The 19,119-nt window shown below is 37.6% G+C and overlaps 1 protein-coding gene across 1 annotated transcript in view; it reads right to left on the bottom strand.

Moving 5' to 3' along the window:
* Positions 1 to 11,796: 11,796 nt before the first annotated feature.
* DEUP1 (deuterosome assembly protein 1) overlaps positions 11,797 to 19,119 on the bottom strand; it is a gene marked incomplete at its 3' end in the record, with an annotated part of 82,960 nt that continues 75,637 nt past the window's right edge. The window contains exons 13-14 of the mRNA XM_081281706.1: positions 17,338 to 17,452; positions 11,797 to 11,973 (exon numbers count right to left, since the gene is read on the bottom strand). Coding sequence (XP_081137832.1) covers positions 11,797 to 11,973; positions 17,338 to 17,452 — 292 coding nt within the window. The remainder of the gene's footprint in view (positions 11,974 to 17,337; positions 17,453 to 19,119) is intronic.

Consider the following 19,119-nt stretch of genomic DNA (forward strand, 5'->3'; position numbering starts at 1 on the left):
TTTCAACAAAGATGACAAGACAATTCAAAGAAGGAAAGAAAAGTTTTTCTTTTTCAGCAGATGGTGCTGAGATGATTAAAAAGTTGAATCCAGATGTTTATACCCCACAAAAGCATTAAGTAAAAACGGTTATAGACCTAGTTTAAAACCTAGAACTAAAAAAGTTTTAGAAGAAAATAAATGGTAAAATCTTCATAACCTTTTGTCAGACAAATATTTCTTAGATATGAAGCCAAAAGTATAATCCATAAAAGAAAAATATTGATGAATTGCATTTCATCAAAATTAAAAATGTATGTGCTTCAAAAGACAAGATTAAGAAACTGAAAGAAGCCACAAACTGGGAGAAACTATATTAAATAATATATCCAATAAAGAACTTTTATATGAAAGTTTTATGCAAAAATAAGTTTATATGAAAAATTCTTCAAGTTGAAAAGAGTATTCAATTATAAAATGGGCAAAAGATTTTAATGGATGTTTCACCAGAGAATATATGTGAATGGTCAAAAACCACACAAAAAGATACTCAACATCATTAGTCATTTGAGAAATGCAAGTTAAGATTGGGATGAAATACCACTGCACACACACACACAGACACACTGAAATAGCTATAGTAAAAAAAAAAATTCAAGCTGGGTGTGGTGGTGAGCACCTGTAATCCAGTCACTTGGGAGGTTCAGGCAGGGGGATGGCAAGTTTGAGGCCAGTCTCTGCAACTTATCAAGACTCTGTTTTGAAATAAAGACTAAAAAGGATTGCAGGTATGGCTCAGTGGTAAAGTGTCCTGAGGTCCAACCCCAGTATTGTAAGCAAAGGGGGAAGACTAACAAGTGAGGAAGAGGATTTGGAGAAACTGGAACTCTTACCATTGCTGGTGGGAACATAAATGGTGCAGCTACTTTAGAAAGAGTTGGATAGTTTTCTTACGAAACTTAAGCATGAATATACCATGTAACTCAAATTCCATTTCAAGGAAACTATTCAATAGAAATGAAAACATACATTTATACAGAAATTTGTATGTCAATGTCCACAGCAGTTTTGTTTGTAATATCCCTGAACTGAAAACAAAGTCCATCAGCTGTTGAAATGAATAAAAGAAATGTGGTTTATTCATGCAGTGGAATACTATTGAACAATAAGAACAAAATACTGCTATAATATATGAACCACAAAAACATTATGGTGAGAGAAGCCAAATATAAAAAGCCACTTATCATATGAATCCATTTACATGAAACGTCCAGTAAATTTCTATAGTAGTTCAGTGGCTGCCTGGGTTTGGGCATGGGAATAGTGAGACTGAAAATGGGCCCTAGAGATCTTTTGGGGGTGATGGGAACACTGTAAAAGTGATTTGTGGCAATGATTACACAACTCTTTAAACTTAGTAAAAATCATTAAATTGTACCATTGAAATGGGTGAATTTTATAATATGTAAAATAGTTCTTAATAACACTGTTAATGATTAAAGTAGTTTAACATGTAGTGGCATATTGTCCTCAAAAAATGATAGTATTCTTTAAGGACATTTATATCTTCTGGGCTCAGACCTAATGCTTCAGAAGGAAGGCGGACACGTGCTCACAGTCGGCCTGCACTGAACACGAGGCACTCTGTGCATACTATGGCCTTTCATCCTCCTAAACCTCTGACATGGGTAGTGGTATTCCTATTTAAAGATGAGGATATGGAAGCTCTATTAAGGTCACAGGGGCATGGCATGGGAAGCCTGTCTCCAACACATCTAACCTGTGGTACTGATAGCCTTAAAGACCTAAACATTACTGGTCTGGCCCTGGAATCAGTTGGTAGCTCTCAGAATCTCCTTAGTTCTGTGTGTTGCCTTGCTGAAGCCTTCCCTCTTTGAAAACAAGCTGACTTGGCTTTTGAAGTGTGTGGGGAGTTGTAACATTATCCATGAAATGGTTTCTGTGGGAAAATGTGTTCTGTGTAAGGTAATGACAGTATCCCTGTTAGTCCCTTCCATGATAGCATCCATGGAATCCCTTTGGCATACGGAGGGCAGGAGGCTAGAAGAGCTAAGAAGGGCAGGGATAAATAGCAGGGAGCCCCACTCTCTTCCTGTTTTTAAAGCTCAACTAGAAGTCCTTGTTTTTGATCTTGGTTATGTATGTGTTGGACTAGGGCATAGTCCAACATATACATAACTTGAATCTTACTGTTGAACACTGAATCTTACTGTTGAAGCAAAAATCATGCAAACCACTGTTTTAAGAAAGAAGGTATTGAGTGGAATGTTGAACTGGTGACTTAAAACAAGTTTTCCTTTGGTCTTCATGTAATAATCCACAAGGGCAAACTCAACATTAGTCCTGAGCACACTCCACATTCGTGCTGTCGTGACCCTGCTAACTTCTAAGACCTCTGCAGCCTAGAACTTTATTTCAGAATTTTCAGCCACGTCTTTATCCTGAAGAGACTGCTTAGATATAGAGGATTACAAAGATACATAGTATAGATATATTTTGCACTTTTTCATTGTTTCAGTTTGCATGAGAGAAACAAAAATTATATCATTTGTTAAAGGAATGCTGCTTTCCTAAATATACTTTTTCTTCTCATCTTCTTAAGATGACATTGAAAAATGTTTGGTTTTCTTTACATCCAGACTGGAAGAAATTACTGAATTATTTAAAAGTACTACAAGATCCTATTCTTTTCCTCATGTGGGGTTTTTATGGGAATATTAGTGAATTTGTATCCCTGAGATTTTGTCATCAAACCTGGCTTTGTGTACATAGCTTTGTTCACTGATGCTTGTTTATTTATTTTTTTTTGAATGACAGTTTATTTTTTTTAATTTTTTTTATTGTTGGTCGTTCAAAACATTACATAGTTCTTAATATATCATATTTCACAGTTTGATTCAAGTGGGTTATGAACTCCCATTTTTACCCCGTATACAGATTGCTGTATCACATCAGTTACACTTCCATTGATTTACATATTGCCATTCTAGTGTCTGATGTATTCTGCTGTGTATCCTATTCTCTACTATCCCCCTTCCCCACCCCTCCCCTCCCCTTTTCTCTCTCTACCCCCTCTACTGTAAATCATTTCTTCCATTTGTATTATTCTTCTTTTACCCCTCCTTTCCTCTTATATGTAATTTTGTATAACCCTGAGGATCACCTTCCATTTCCATGCGATTTCCCTTCTCACTCCCTTTCCTTCCCACCTCTCATCCCTGTTTAATGTTAATCTTCTTCTCAAGCTCTTCTTCCCTACCCTGTCCTTGGTTACTCCCCTTATATCAAAGAAGTCATTTGGCATTTGTTTTTTTAAGGATTGGCTAGCTTCACTTAGCATAATCTGCTCTAATGCCATCCATTTCCCTCTAAATTCTATGATTTTGTCCTTTTATAATGCAGAGTAATACTCCATTGTGTATAAATGCCACATTTTTTTTATCCATTCATCAATTGAAGGGCATCTAGGTTGGTTCCACAATCTTGCTATCGTGAATTGTGTTGCTATGAACATCAATGTAGCAGTGTCCCTGTAGCATGCTCTTATTAGGTCTTTAGGGAATAGACCGAGAAGGGGAATAGCTGGGTCACATGGTGGTTCCATTCCCAGCTTTCCAAGAAATCTCCATACTGCTTTCCAAATTGGCTGCACCAATTTGCAGTCCCACCAACAATGAACAAGTGTACCCTTTTCCCCGCATCCTATCCAGCACTTGTTGTTGTTGGACTTCATAATGGCTGCCAATCTTACTGGAGTGAGATGGTATCTTAGGGTGGTTTTGATTTGCATTTCTCTGACTGCTAGCGATGGTGAGCATTTTTTCATGTACTTATTGATTGATTGTATGTCCTCCTCTGAGAAGTGTCTGTTCAGGTCTTTGGCCCATTTGTTGATTGGGTTATTTGTTATCTTATTGTCTAATTTTTTGAGTTCTTTGTATACTCTGGATATTAGGGCTCTATCTGAAGTGTGTGGAGTAAAGATTTGTTCCCAGGATGTAGGCTCCGTTTATCTCTCTTATTGTTTCTCTTGCTGAGAAAAAACTTTTTAGTTTGAGTAAGTCCCACTTGTTGATTCTAGTTGTTAACTCTTGCGCTATGGGTGTCCTATTGAGGAATTTGGAGCCCGACCCCACAGTATGTAGATCATAGCCAACTTTTTCTTCTATCAGACGCCGTGTCTCTGATTTAATATCAAGCTCCTTGATCCATTTTGAGTTAACTTTTGTGCATGGCGAGAGAAAGGGATTCAGTTTCATTTTGATGCAAATGGATTTCCAGTTTTCCCAGCACCATTTGTTGAAGATGCTATCCTTCCTCCATTGCATGCTTTTAGCCCCTTTATCAAATATAAGAAAGTTGTAGTTTTGTGGATTGGTTACTGTGTCCTCTATTCTGTACCATTGGTCCACCCGCCTGTTTTGGTACCAGTATCATGCTGTTTTTGTTACTATTGCTCTGTAATATAGTTTGAAGTCTGGTATCGCTATACCGCCTGATTCACACTTCCTGCTTAGCATTGTTTTTGCTATTCTGGGTCTTTTATTATTCCATATGAATTTCATGATTGTTTTATATATTTCTACAAGAAATGCTGTTGGGATTTTGATTGGCATTGTATTGAACTTATAGAGAACTTTTGGTAATATCGCCATTTTGATGATGTTAGTTCTGCCTATCCATGAACAGGGTATGTTTTTCCATCTTCTGAGGTCTTCTTCTATATCTCTCTTTAGGGTTCTGTAGTTTTCATTGTATAAATCTTTCACCTCTTTTGTTAGGTTGATTCCCAAGTATTTCATTTTTTGGGGGGATATTGTGAATGGAGTAGTTGTCCTCATTTCCGTTTCAGAGGATTTGTCACTGATATACAGGAATGCATTTGATTTATGCGTGTTGATTTTATATCCTGCCACTTTGCTGAATTCATTTATTAGCTCTAATAGTTTCTTTGTAGACCCTTTTGGGTCTACTAGGTATAGAATCATGTCATCTGCAAATAGTGATAATTTAAGTTCTTCTTTTCCTATTTTTATGCCTTTAATTTCTTTCGTCTGTCTAATTGCTCTGGCCAGTGTTTCGAGGACTATGTTGAACAGAAGTGGTGAGAGAGGGCATCCCTGTCTTGTACCAGATCTTAGAGGGAATGCCTTCAATTTTTCTCTATTCAGAATGATGCTGGCCTGTGGCTTATCATAGATTGCTTTTACAATGTTGAGGTATGATCCTGTTATCCCTAATTTTTCTAGAGTTTTGAACATAAAGGGATGCTGTACTTTGTCGAATGCTTTCTCTGCATCTATTGAGATGATCATATGGTTCTTATTTTTAAGTCTATTGATGTGGTGAATAACATTTATTGATTTCCGTATATTGAACCAGCCTTGCATCCCAGGGATGAATCCTACTTGATCATGGTGTATAATTTTTTTGATATGTTTTTGAATCCGATTCGCCAGAATTTTATTGAGGATTTTTGCATCTAGGTTCATTAGAGATATTGGTCTGTAGTTTTCTTTGTCTGGTTTAGGCATCAGGGTGATGTTGGCCTCGTAGAATGTATTTGGAAGTTCTCCCTCTTTTTCTATTTCCTGAAATAGCTTGAAAAGTATTGGTGTTAGTTCCTCTTTAAAGGTTTTGTAAAACTCTGCTGTATACCCATCCGGTCCTGGGCTTTTCTTAGTTCGTAGTCTTTTGATGGTTTCTTCTATTTCCTCTATTGTTATTGGTCTGTTTAGGTTGTCTATATCCTCCTGACTCAATCTGGGCAGATCATATGACTTAAGAAATTTATCTATGCCTTCACTATCTTCTATTTTATTGGAGTATAAGGATTCAAAATAATTTCTGATTATCTTCTGTATTTCTGAAGTGTCTGTTGTGATATTGCCTTTTTCATCCCGTATGCTAGTAATTTGGGTTCTCTCTCTTCTTCTCTTCATTAGCATGGCTAAGGGTCTGTCGATTTTATTTATTTTTTCAAAGAACCAACTTTTAGTTTTGTCAATTTTTTCAATTGTTTCTTTTGTTTCGATTTCATTAATTTCAGCTCTGATTTTAATTATTTCTTGCCTTCTACTTCTTTTGCTGTTGTTTTGCTCTTCTTTTTCTAGGATTTTGAGATGAAGTATGAGATCATTTATTTGTTGGTTTTTTTCTTTTTTTAAGGAATGAGCTCCAAGCAATGAATTTTCCTCTTAGAACTGCTTTCAATGTGTCCCATAGATTCCGATATGTTGTGTCTGTGTTTTCATTTAACTCTAAGAAGTTTTTAATTTCCTCCTTGGTGTCTTCTAAAACCCATTGATCATTCAGTAACCTATTGTTCATTCTCCAAGTGATGCATGATTTTTCCTTCCTTCTTTTATCGTTGATTTTCAGTTTCATTCCATTATGATCAGATAAGATGCATGGTATTATCTCTACTCCTTTATATTGTCTAAGAGTTGCCCTGTGACATAATATATGATCTATTTTTGAGAAGGATCCATGTGCTGCTGAGAAAAAAGTGTAACTACTTGATGTTGGGTGGTATATTCTATATATGTCAATTAAGTCTAGGTTGTTAATTGTGTTATTGAGTTCTATAGTTTCCTTATTTAACTTTTGTTTGGAAGATCTGTCCAGTGGTGAGAGAGGTGTGTTGAAGTCTCCCATGATTATTGTATGGTGGTCTATTAGACTCTTGAACTTGAGAAGAGTTTGCTTGATGAACATAGCTGCACCATTGTTTGGGGCATATATATTTATGATTGTTATGTCTTGTTGGTGTATGGTTCCCTTGAGCAGTATGTAGTGTCCCTCTTTATCCCTTTTGATTAACTTTGGCTTGAAATCTATTTTATTGGATATGAGTATGGACACTCCTGCTTGTTTCCGCAGTCCATATGAGTGGTATGATTTTTCCCAACCTTTCACCTTCAGTCTATGTATATCTTTTCCTATCAAATGCATCTCCTGTAGGCAGCATATTGTTGGGTCTTGTTTTGTGATCCATTCAACTAGCCTGTGTCTCTTAATTGGTGAGTTTAAGCCATTAACATTTAGGGTATTATTGAGATATGGTTTGTTCTTCCAGCCATATTTGCTTATTAATGTTACTAAACCTGATTTGTTTTCCTCTTTGATTACTTTCCCCCCTTTACTGTCCTACCTCCCACTGTTGGTTTTCAATGTTATTTTCCATTTCCGCTTCCCGTAATGTTTTGCCAAGGATTTTTTGAAGAGATGGTTTTCTATCTGCGAATTCTTTTAACTTTTGTTTATCGTGGAAGGTTTTAATTTCCTCTTCCATCCTGAAGCTTAATTTCGCTGGATACACGATTCTTGGTTGGAACCCATTTTCTTTCAGTGTTTGAAATATATTATTCCAGGATCTTCTAGCTTTCAGAGTCTGTGTTGAGAGATCAGCTGTTATCCTGATTGGTTTACCCCTAAATGTAATCTGCTTCCTTTCTCTTGTAGCTTTTAAAATTCTCTCCTTATTCTGTATGTTAGACATCTTCATTATAATGTGTCTAGGTGTGGATCTCTTATGATTTTGCACATTCGGCGTCCTGTAGGCTTCTAGGATTTGGGATTCTGTTTCATTCTTCAAGTCTGGGAAGTTTTCTCGTATTATTTCATTGAATAGATTGTTTATTCCTTTGGTTTGGAGCTCTGTGCCTTCCTGTATCCCAATGACTCTTAAGTTTGGTCTTTTAATGTTATCCCATATTTCTTGGATGTTCTGCTTATGGTTTCTTAGCAGACTTGCTGAGCTGTCTATGTTCTTTTCAAGTTGAAATACTTTGTCTTCATTGTCTGATGTTCTATCTTCTAAGTGATCTACTCTGCTGGTAGTATTCTCAATTGAGTTTTTAAGTTGGTTTATTGCTTCCTGCATTTCTAGGATTTGTATTTGTTTGTTTTTTATTACCTCTATCTCCCTGTGAAATTGATCTTTTACTTCCTGGATTTGTTTATGTAGTTCCTTGTCAAAGTGATCTTTCATTGTCTGATTTTGCTGTCTCATGTCTTCCTTGAGACTCCAGATCATCTGAAGCATGTATATCCTGAACTCTTTATCTGACATTCCATCTGTTGCAGCTATTACCTCTTCTAAAGTTGAGTTGACCTGCATTGCTTGTGGTCCTTTCTTTCCTTGTCTTTTCATACTGCTCGCGTTTCTTTCTGCTTGGTGAAACTGTTGTGTTTTTGAAATTTTCCCCCTATTTATTTATATTGCTCTTGTATAGTTGGGAAATCTCCCTTGCAGATCTGTCTACCACTTTGGTCGGTCGCAGGTCTGCCCACCCTGCGGGCGCGGGTGGCGGCTCTGCTCTGCCCCCACTCCAATTGTGGTGACGTAACTACCATGCCCTCAGGTCGTTGGTCCTGGTCCGGATGTGGGCGGTGGCTCTGCTCGGCCCCTACTCCAATTGGTGTAACGTGTCTACCATGCTGGCAGGCCTCTAGGCCTGTTCCGCTGGTGGGTCGCAGGTCTGCCTACCTTGCGGGCTCGGGCGGCAATTCTGCTCAGCCCCCACTCCCAGTGGGCGTACCTGACTGCCTCTCCAACGGGTCGCTGGGCCTTTTCCGGACACGGGCGGTGGCTCTGCTCCACCCTCACTCCAACCCGTGTGACGTGACTGCCTCGGTGCTACTTGTCCACCACGCTGGCAGGCTACCGGGCCTGTCCTGCCAGTGGGTCACAGGTCTGCCTACCTTGCAGGCTCAGACGGCGGCTCTGCACAGCCCCTACTCCAAATGGGGTGACTTGGCTACCGCGCCGTCGGGTCACTGGTCCTGTTCTAGGCATGGGCGGCTACTCTCTTCGGCCCCAGCTGCAGTTGGGGTGTTGTGATACCACGCCGGCGGGTCACTTGGCCTGCTCTGGGCACAGGCGGCAGCTCCACTCTGCCCCTGGCCCCCACAGCACCCAGCAGGACCCGGACTGAGAAGCAGTCACCGCAGGTTCCCCAGCCCTGGGCCAAAGCAGCTTCGGGAGCCAGAACCTGGCCTCTCCAATCCCGGCCACGCTCCACTAGGAGCAGGCTCCATGGAGCGACCCCCGCGGGTTCCCCAGCCCCAGGCCAAAGCAGCCCCAGGAGCCAGAGCCCAGTGCCCGCTCCGCTGGGAGCAGGCTGAAAGACGCAGTCCCCTCGTGCTCCCCAGCCCCGGGCCAAAACTGTTCCGGGAGTCAGAGCCCAGCCGCCCCGAGCTCAGCGCCCGCTCCACTTGGAGCTGGCCTCAACACGCAGTCTCCGCAGGTTCCCCGGCCCTGGGCCAAAGCAGCCCGGGGAACCAGAATCCGGCCGCTCAAAGCCCGGTGCACGCCTTGCCAGGAGCGAGCCCCAAGGAGTATTCTCCACAGGTTCTCCAGCCCTGAGCCTGAGCGATCTGTCTGCGAGACGCAGGGAAGTACCATCCTGAAATCACCTGTTCCGTAGCTGAATGAGCTGAGATCAGTAGTGCCGCAGTCTGGCTGGGCACAATTCAGGAGCCTGAGCGATCTGTCTGCGAGACGCAGGCAAGTACCAGCCTGAAATCACCTGTTCTGTAGCTGAATGAGCTGAGATCAGTAGAAAATAGGGATGATTACATCAGCTCTCCAAGATGGCGGCTGCTGTCCTCCTCCGTGGTCCGACCAGTGTCGAGAATCGAACTGGACCGCTTCTCTCCTCTGTCTCAAAGCCGGAGCTCAGCACTAAGCACGGCCATTGCACCACTGGCAGGAGCCCCCAGAATCCGCATCGCTGCACTCCCGCTCCAGCACCTCGTCACTTCCCAGCGCGCGCCGCAGACTCCAGCTGCGGGGCGGTCCGCCGATCAGGCACTGCGACCCTCCGTGTGGAGAAATAGCCCGCGACTGAGCCCCCGCAGCCGAACCTCGCGCGATGGAAATCCGTCCACTAGATTCTGGAGCACCTCAATTTCACTGGAAATTCCCAAGATAGCCTTCAGCTGTTTCACCTCGTCTTTCTCCCGCACAGTGACGCGGCGCACTGGGGTGATGCACTCCCTTCTCCACCATCTTCCCCTCTCTTTCGATCCTTGTTTATAAGTAGTAGTACTGACAAGTAATAGAGCTAGGGTCAGGAACCAGAAAGCCAGCATTTCCTTTCTGAGCTTCTCTCTTACCATGATCTCGAGTACTTAATAGTTCTGGTTCACAGGGGCAAGGATAATAGCCTTATTGACACCACAGGCTTGTTTTAAATTTAAATGAAAAATGCTATATGAAGTTTTATGGGCCCAGTGTTGGTGTCCCCTCAAATTCGTGTGTTAAATACTAACCTTTGATGTGATGGTATTAGGGAATGGGGCCTTTAGGAACTAGTTAGTTCATGAGGGTGGCACCCCAAGAATAGAACGGATTAATGCTCTTATAAGAAGAGACATGAGGGCTGGGGTTGTGGCTTAGTGGTAGAGTGCTTGCCTAGCAAGCATGAAGCACTGAGTTCAATCCCTGGCACCACATAAAAATAAAACAAATGAAATAAAGGTATTTTTAAAAAGGGCATATAAAAAAAAAAGAGGAGACATGAAAGAGATGATTTTTTTCCTCCATCATGTGAGATTATAGCAAGTGAGTGGCTGTCCCTAAGAAAGAAACTGGGCTCTCACCAGACATCAGCTCATCTGGTACCTTGACCTTGAACTTTACAGCCTCCAGAGCTATGAGAAATAAATATTTGTTGTTTAAGCCACAGACAGCCTGTAGTGTTTTTGTTATAGCAGCCTGAATTAAGGAGACTGTTTCAAACACCAAGAGCTATACAAATACACGTGGTCATGTCACCTAAAGTGTATAATTCTCTGCATTTTTAACATGAAAATGACATTTGTTATCTATGGACATTTTGACTTCTCGTTCAGTATGTTGAGATTGTTTCTTTGAAAGGAAGGAAAACCATAAAAGTTGTAGGACTTAACTTGAATTTTCTTTCTATGTATAGTAGGATATAGAAAGATGAGCAAGAACAGATAATATAACCCATTTTTTAAGAAAAAATAGAATACTGGATTATCATTCTTATATATTTTATTGTTCACTACCATGCTATTACTGTCCAGTATAAACTTGGCATTTGTGTTTAAGTCCACTGAATTTGAATTTCTTTATTAATTAAAAACAGGTGATTACAAAGGAGAATGTAGAAACAGTATTGATTTATATTTTTTTTTCTTATTCATGTTTATGAAGTAACAGGAAAGCATTGATCTCTGACACATATTTTAAGTGTGTATACTGCACATTCTATGTCTTTTATGGTATTAAACCAGACATTACAAAGGTAAGTGTAAAAACAATATAGCTATATCTTTTTTTCCCCTAAAAGAAGTCTTACGATGTTTACATAGTTCAAAATATTTACATATTTTTCATTTTAAAAATTCCTTGAGTTCACACTTAGTACAACTGAGCTGCACTTGATTCATTGATATTTGAAATATGGCACTTCCTTTTCTCTCATTTTATGTTGTTAAAGAGGAAATGGGTTTTTAGTATACATGATTCAGGTGGGAAAAATTGAATTTTTAACTCCAAACTATTCCTCAGACTAGAAAAAAAATTCTCTTTTGGAGTAGTCATGTTTATTTTATAGCAATTCTATAGCAGAACAATTTAGTATGTTAATGCAGAAATACAAACAGTTTTATCAAACAAAATGCTATTTTCTAGCTGCCTTACAGAAATTATTTACTCAAGAAAATAGAACAAAATGTCTTAGCTCCTATACTCAGCATTGTAAATATTTTGCCAGAGCTTTTTTTCTTGGGGTTGGGGAGCAAATAAAAAAGTTTAAAAGCTCATATATGTCTATTTTGTTTTAGTTTGGTGTATTTATTAAGAGTAAATTCTGTATGTCTTTGCAGTTCATCAATATGTGTATTTAGAAGCTTTTCAAGTTCTTTTGCTCGCTTCTCTTCTTCCATAAGGAAATGCTGTGCAGCCAAAGAAGCAGGGAAGGAGATATCTGGGGGAGACTAAGGAGAGAAAGAAAGAAAAGTGAGATGAGGAATACAGAGCCTTTTAAAATCTTCATTTTTCTAGGCATGCTCCGTTTCTGACATGTTGTCAAATGCTGCAGCAGGTAATGAAATAATTCATGTTGGGCTAAAATCCTACCAGTGTAACATCGTCACCATTCATGAATCCTCATGGAACTAGGACACACATCACAGTACCATTACCTTAAAAGCTCTGGAAATGTTATAGTGGCCAATTGCAAATGCAGGGGCAATGTAATCACCAGGGAACTGCTTAAAACTTGTTCTACTCATTTGTAAAGCCAGTGATTCCCATCTGAAAATAGGCAACTCCAAAAACCTGAAGATTATAACAGAACTGGATTAAAGGTTTATGTAGAAAAATAAAAAGGATTAGTATAACACAGGAACCAACTGATACTTGGGACGTCTGGCTGCATGGCATATCTCAGGGGTAAGAGTGGTCCCATGTTAGGGAAGGCCATAGTGCTGAAATGCATCTTATCTGTTCTATTACAGTTGAGATGCCCCAACTCCATGTTTCTTATTAATGTGGAAATGCTATTTAGGTGTTTGTCATTTGTTTAGTGCTTATTTACATAAAAGAGAAAAAAATCTGTTTATTAAATAAAGGACAATATTAGATACTTTTTAAAATCCTTCATTATTAAAAAAAAGTTGGAGAAATTTGGACTTTAATTTTCCAATCCTGTGGTTCCTTCACTGGTCTTAGTTTTTATTTTATTACGAAGAATGAGATATTATGAAAGTGTTTGAAGAGTCAACAATCTGTATGGAGTTGAACCTTTTTATAAGGGGATTTAGTTTATAAATCTGGTCCCTGCCAAAACTAGGGACCTTTGCAGATGGTAGTGGAGTCCTAAAAAATTATCCAAGTGGCTGCTGCAATTATAACTGCTAGTACAGTATCTTTACTAAAGCAGCACATCACAGCCTTGGGTACAAGGCTGGTGTTGATCTGGCAAATGAATTCTTTCTAATATTAAATTTAAAGGAGGATCAGAAGCAATCAGCATTTGCATGGGATAGACAACAGTATACATCTATGGCCTTTGACCAAACTATGTTAATGATGTTGTCACAGTAAATTCTGAAGGGACCTGGACCATCTGGACCATTCCAAAGACTATCACATATAACATATGATATTAACACCAACATCATATGGATGAGGCCTAATAAGCAAGAAGTGGCAAGTTTGTCAAAGACATGTATACTCCAGATGGTGAAAGATAAATCCAATAAAAAATTCAAGGCCATGACATTGTTTTTAGGTGTCTAGCAGTATGGGGCATGTCAGGACATTTAAGTAAAGTACAAGTGAATCCATTGTGAAAACGCTCTACTTTCGGGTGGAATAATCTGACCCATTTATTGAGTGACACAGAAGTCCGGTTCTTGTTTTTTGAGCACTCCTAGAACAAGAAAGAGCTCAACAATAGTTTCAGCATAGAGTACAGAAATCCTGCTATTTGTGTCTTGGCAGTTCCCATAAGAGAAAAAAAAATCTCTAGTAGAAAAAATGCCATATGGAGTCTGGTAAGTTTCAGGGGAAAAGTTGTTCCTGCCATTCTATTAAGTTGTGACTGAGATAGAGCACTATCAAGTGGACAGGATGGCTTGATCTTATTTTGTCCTTGGCCACTCCAATGAAAATAATTTATGGATCCAACAATAAGGTTTCCCTTTCACCAAGAGTCACCTAACTTCTGTTGCTGTTGAACATCTGAATCTGCTCATAGTAGAAAATGCAGCTGAGCTCCTGAGATGCAGTACTCTTTAAGGGGACCAACCTGCCTCTTGGTGGCAACTTGATCACATCAAGTCCCTTACACCTTGGAAAGAGCAATGCTTTATCCTTACCAAAACTAATGTGCATTCTATGAGTCTGCCTTTTGCCTTTGCCAGCACCACTATCTGAGAGCTCATAGACTGATGGATATGCTGATGTTGAGTCCCGCTTAGTGGTAAAGGAACCCACTGTGCAGAAAACTGATGATCTTCAAATCCTAAATAAACTCACTGGATATTAGAATAATGAAGTAGTTAGCAGCTTATTACTTTTTCCCCCTATTGCTGGACCAGATACAAGATTTCTTTAAGTCATTAAAGATCAAAGTTTTTGCACAAGACCCTGGGTTTAATCCCTAGCAGCACACACACACATACATCCACACACACACACACACACACCACAAAAAAAAAAAAAAGATCAAAGTTTTTGTTGGTATAGATATTACAAAGTTTCCTTAGAGATTCCCATAATAAGTAAGGAAGTTTGTTTAGTTTATTAGTATGAAACTCTATTCTGTTTTAAAAGTTGACATTTTATGTTTTTATGAACACAATATGACGAGGCTTTAGAAATCTCTAAATCTTCAAAAGTTAATAGTTTAAAGCCTTCTCTTTCTACTATAATTGCTTAACTCTCACTTCCAGTCTCTACCAATATGAGGTGACATATTCCAAAAAAAAAAGAAAGAAAAATACTCATGGCACACCCTATTCAATTTAAATATTTTCTGTTGTATATTAATTTTTTTGTAATTTGTATGCTATATTAGGATACCATGGAGAGAACTCAACATTTACATAATATACTTTGAATACAAGGGAAGGTGATTGCTAAAAGTACTATTATTTCAATACTTTATGTACATATATTAAAACAAAAAGTATAAAAATTTCAGTGGAGAATTGTAAACTATAAAAAAAGTATCAAATAAAAATTCAAGAACCATGAAAAATGTTAAAACTAAAATTAAGAACACTTCCCTCCCACTTGCTTTATGAGGTCAGCATAATGACACTCGAACCTGATCAGGACAACTAAGGAAATCACAGGTCAATCTGTCTTGTGAACACCAAATAAAAATTCTAGACCAAATATTAAGAGACCAAATTTAGTGATTGAGTTAGGTTTATTCCAAGAACACAAATCTGGATTAATCTAAAATCAAGATAAAATATAATATAATAAAATATTATATTTTCATAGCAAAGGAGAAAAATTCTATGTTCATTTTAACAGAGATAGAAAAGGCATTTGATAAAACCTTGTATCGTGAAAAAGTTAGCAATACAGGAATAAAAGGGAATCTCCCTAATCGTTTAAAAGGGATCTACCACTTATCTACAAGAAATGTCATACACAATGGTGAAATGTTGAGAGCTTTCTTCTTGTAATGAGGCACAGGTAAAGGATGTTGGTAATATCATTTCTCAATATTTACTGGAGATACAAGTCAGTACAATAAGGGAAGGAAAAGGAAAAAATGTATAAAACTGGCATTATTTTGAGTGAATATAGAAAATCCAAAAGAATTGACAGGACTGGAATAAGTGTTTAGGGTTAATTGAACATTCCCAAAAGAAAAAGAGGCTGAGGATTTCCTTTGCATCATATGCAAAAATTAATTACAGTTAGATTATTTATCTAAATTTGAAACATAAATAAAGTTTCTAAAAGATAACACTATTTTATAACCTTCTGACAGGTTTAAATAGGAATCTTCAGAAACTATCAAATATATTAACTACAAAGGACAAGATTCATAAATTTGAGTATATTAAAATTAGGACTTCTGCTCATCAAAATAGAAGAGGCATGTAAGAGTAGAAGAAGGTATTTGCAATATATATGACCAATAAAGGACTTATATTCAGAATATGTTTAAAAAATCCTACTAACCAACAAGAATAAAGATAATCCAAAAGAAAATTGGGCAAGGACATTTAACAGACATGCCACAAAGGAAGATATAAAAATTACCAGTAAATATATAACAAGATGCTCAACCTCGTTTTTAGTAGAGAAATATTTATTAAAACAATCCAGTATTAACTATTGCAAGGCCATAATGGTCCAAATACAAAAGACTAATAACTGCAAGTGTTTGAAAAGATATAGAACAAGTGTTAGAGTCTGTAAACAAGTCTGGGTGGCGCCTGGCAAAATGCCAGAGGGAGTGGTTTGTGAAGTAACGCCAGCGAGCCATTAAGTGTGGAGATTTCTTATTGGTTGACTGATGTATCTAGTTTATGCTAATTAAGATAAGCTGTGTGGAATGTATAAATATCTCTCCAGTCCTACAATAAATGGCTCCCACTCCTGCTGTATCAATGTACACAAGTTGTTCATCACCCCCCGGTTATTTTGCTGCAGCCGGACTGCGGCAAACAAGGAAAGTTCTCATATACTACTTTATGAGGTATTCATTGGTTCAAATAGTAAACAGTCTGGTAATGTCTCCTATAGCTGACCATAACCATATCATATGATCTAATGATTCTAGATGCATCTTCAATAGAAACAACAGAAATGTGTACACATGTGCACCAAAAGGTATTGTTTTAGCAGCATTATTTGTAATAACCCCAAACTAGAAATAAATGCCCATCAAATGAATGCAGAATTAACTATAGCATCATTTTGTATTTATATACAATTTATATAGAAAAAATCTATAAACTAAAGTTATATAAAACAATATGGATAATGATTTTGAATCTCAGAAACAATATTGAGCAAAAGAAGCCAGGCATAAGAATACAGCCCAGTGCCATGGCACATGACTGTAATCCCAGTGGCTCAGGAAGTTGAGGCAGGAGGACTGCAGGTTTGAAGCCAGCATCAGCAACTTAGTAAAGGCGTGAGCAACCTAGTGAGACCCTGTCTCAAAATAAAAAATAAAAACAGCTAGGGATGTGGTTCATTGGTTAAATGCCCTTGGATTCAATCCCGTGTGTGTGTGTGTGTGTGTGTGTGATACAGTATGATACACTTTCCATAAAATTTAAAAATGGGCAAAACTGATCATGTTAAAAGTCAGGATAGTGGTTATTTTGGAAGAGATACAGGTGGGGCTTCTGAAGTTAATAATACTCTGTATTACCTGGGAGAGTTATATCAATATGTTTCATTGCATGATTCAAGCTTCCCATTTATGATTGGTACATGTATTTGCAAGTGTGTCAGAGTCTGTAAAAATATGCTTTTAAAAAGGAACAAAAGATCACTTACAGTTCTTAAAATATACAGATCTCTGAGGACTCATAGAATACCGAGGATGAGTTCCAAACACTTGCATTTTAAAAGAGCGTCACCAGTAATCCTGTTCTACACCAGAGGTTAAAAACCACTGACTGAAACACTCAATGAAATATTACGGGTCTCTTTTCCTTCCATAAATAGGTATGGCTGAGTGACTCACAAACTCATCTTGGAGTCTATTCAAGAAGTGACATTTTTTAAACTACTACATATATTAGTATATGGGTATCAGTACAAAAGTAATCACCCCTTAAAGGAAAAAAAAAATCCAGCAACCAGCAACTCACCAGTGGGAATACTTCATCATCACTAACCAAAGGACTTGCCATTTCTTTGGTTCGAAATGTCAAAGGTGGCATTGGAGGCGTGGTACTTCTATTTGGTTCATGATCTTGGCTAAGTCTATGAGAGAAAGAATAGTTGTCCTTATTGCTACCAAGGGTACGTGTTTGTTTATATTGTCAAGGATTTTAATATTCTGATGTCCAGCTAGGGGAAAACATAGCAAAATGTTTAGGCTTATTAACTGGTATTTCTTTGAAAACAATTTTTCTGAATAACAAAACAGTTTCTACTTTACATAAAAGACTGTGATTGGGGTTAGGAGGATGGGAATCAGTGGTAGAGAGCTTGTCAAAAAAAGACTTAGAAGTACTAATAATCATGCAGAAAACCTAATAATTCCTAAAGACATAATTCCTAATTCTGCTATCCTTATCACCTGAATTGCTCTACTCTCTGTGTTCTACTTTTGTATCTCTTGGTCATTTAAATAACTGAAGCTATTTGAGAGAAATCTCAAACAACAACTGCCACTGACATTTCTAAACAGACACACTTTTTTAATTCTCTGTTACTTTGACCTTGCTGGCTATCTTAATAGAACTATATATATTTTTAATGTTAAAACAAGTCTTTGTATAATGATAACTCTAATCTCAATAGGATTTAATAATTTATAGCATGTTTTCAATTTACATATTTCCCAAGCTCCTCCATTTACTAGTTTTGTGTTTTTGAGGAAATGGCTTTATCTTGCTGTGACTTTAATTTTATCACTTATAAGAAAGGGTTGCTATGAGAGTTAGATGATTAATATATGTAAAACATTTAGAACACAATGCCTGACACATACTAAATGCTCAATAAAGATTGGATGCTTTTATTTTAAACACATTTGATCTTCAAAATAATCCTAACTAGTGAACATTATCCACAGAAGAGGAAAGTAAAATTAAAAACTATATTTTTTATAGAATCATTTATTTTAAAATCAGGTTAAATTGCTAGGAAGTGATGATTCTGAATCTTTGACTCATTTCCAGGTTCACCTGATATTAAACTCCACAATTTTGATAAAAAACATAGCATGAAAAGTATGGTTTATGCCAAAATACAGGTAGAAGATGAGACTGAAAAAATACTAATAGATTTTAAATTTTGGTCTGCTAACCAGATAAATGAGTAATAAAACAAAGAAACAAATCAGTTTACCCTAAAAATTTTATTTTAAGAGTCCCAACAATATGGGCTATTTAGGATTAAATTGCTCTATTCCATAATAAATGTGGTTTACATTTAATCATCAAAGACCATGAAAATATAAAAATCTATCCAATTTGGAATTATTTATTTTTACTAACATCCAAATTTCCCACAGGTATTATGCATTTTCAAAGTCTTCAAAGTTTAAAAAATCCACATTATATTTCTCTGTTCTTATCCAAAGACCAATTCTACCTAGGCTTGTTTCTTATTATGCAAACATTTTCAAAGCTATTCATACAAATAGCAATAAAAGTTAAGTGAGGCATCTGTAAATTAGTACATAAAAACAAATACAACACGTTTCCCATTTTTACTTATCTTGAAATAAATCTTTTCCCCCATTCTTCCAAACCATGATTACCATGGAAACAGAACAGCAAATTAACTGAAATAACATGGTTTATGATGTGCACAATAAGATGGAACATCTCACAATTCAAACAGAATGATAACAGTTGCATAGTACATCTGCATTTAATCTTAGGCCAGACCTTTTAATTTGAGTGGCTGCCATCTATACT

This window comes from Spermophilus citellus (assembly GCF_964194105.1).
Source record: "Spermophilus citellus genome assembly, chromosome: 2".
NCBI lineage: Eukaryota > Metazoa > Chordata > Mammalia > Rodentia > Sciuridae > Spermophilus > Spermophilus citellus.